Source organism: Suillus subaureus (genome assembly GCF_016647635.1).
Source record: "Suillus subaureus strain MN1 chromosome Unknown BJ212scaffold_75, whole genome shotgun sequence".
Classification (NCBI taxonomy): domain Eukaryota; kingdom Fungi; phylum Basidiomycota; class Agaricomycetes; order Boletales; family Suillaceae; genus Suillus; species Suillus subaureus.
In genome coordinates, this window is record NW_024538631.1 from 15,144 (window position 1) to 16,646 (window position 1,503).

Below are 1,503 nucleotides of genomic sequence, written 5' to 3' on the forward strand. Positions count from 1 at the left end.
ATGCAGATTTTAAACAGCAGCAAGCTTGTGCAAAAGGTAGTTCAAAAAATGTGATATGTATGTTATACTGACACTAGTATCACCAGGCATGGGCAAAATGTACTGCAAATGAATGGAATCTGTCTGCTAAGTGCCTTACTAGCAAAAAGGCAAAAGCTGCACTGGGTGAGTTTATGAAGAACAATGCTGACTTTTGTGCAGAGATCAATGTGAAGATTGGAAATGTTTATTGAATTGAGGAAGAGAACCCAATGGAAGATGTTGATGTGCATGATGACACTGATGTTCCCTTGTGTTTGGACATTTTTCAGGCAGTAGGGATAGATTTACCCAGTGGAGATGGTCTTGTAGGGCAGGGCTATTGTGTGGATCCTGCCATGCTCATAGAAGATGAAGACATAGGATTCTATCACTCAGGAGGTGACATGGAAAGCATTTGGGCTCATTGAGAGGACAGGAAATCATGAGAGGAAGCCCTACAGTGCTAGATTACAATTGCTTTGTGACACTCTGTACTCATGTAACCTACCCACTGTTATACATTACAGTGCATGTAATAAGTAACTATGAGGGTGTGTGCTACATGTTATGGTTGCATCCATACACACCAGTACAGTATGTGCAGTGCATATGGTCAGTTTTTAAAAAAAAATCCAATTATTGTCCATGTGGGGTATAGTACCCTATGTAGGACATTACTAACTAGGAAAAGGGGGATACCTGTGTCCCCTGCCATGTCTCTGACTTTGCAAATGCCCTGGTGGAGGCTATGCCTCCACCAGTCTGCAATTTTCACTGGCTGTTTTAGATGTACAAGTCTTCCAATCTATAGGACCATTGTTATACAGTTCATAAGGTGATGGTCACTGTTGTTTGTTGTGGATGATACAAGTACTCAGGTGTGAAACCAGGTACAAAGGGAATAATGGAGAGTGAAGTCTAAAGAAATGAGAGAAGGGTATATCTTGCTGTGAGCATGCTAATGGGCTGGTTGGGTGGATGCTAATCTGTTAGCAGTTAAGATAATTTACCCTCATCACTCTTCCTCACATTAAATATAAAAGCTATGAACCACTTTCACTTATCTGACTTCTTCTGAGTTCTCCATTCAGGTCACTGAAAGGGTCCTATTCCCTATTGTCTTCAAGTAAGAGGTATATGAACAGATGGCCTGCTCCTGTTGTCAATAATGAAAGCTATGTTGAGACTATCTGTATGAAAGTGACTAACCATTATTTGTTCTTACCACTTGGTAGAGGTACATCACCAAATGTAGCATGCATATGGCTGGTGCTGTTGACATAGTGAATGAGCAGGGCACTTGCTTTATGATTAGACAGCAAGAATGGCAGTGAGAAGGCACATTAATGGAGAATTGAAGTGAGAATGTGATGTGCTTGCACATAGTGGGGGCAGGAGAGTAAGAGGTGGAGCACTGTTTTCTCCATGTCTTTACAGTGTAGACATATGGTCAGTTTATTAGTAAGTGCAACTGATCAAGTA

The 1,503-nt window shown here is 41.2% G+C and overlaps 1 protein-coding gene across 1 annotated transcript; it reads left to right on the forward strand.

Moving 5' to 3' along the window:
- On the forward strand, positions 1–449 carry BJ212DRAFT_1487266 (uncharacterized protein; the record flags this gene model as incomplete). Its single annotated transcript, XM_041341258.1, has 4 exons — positions 1–36; positions 87–165; positions 202–224; positions 312–449. 4 exons carry the CDS (start codon positions 1–3, stop codon positions 447–449), a joined length of 276 nt encoding a protein of 91 aa, XP_041186358.1.
- Between the last annotated feature and the right edge of the window lie 1,054 nt (positions 450–1,503).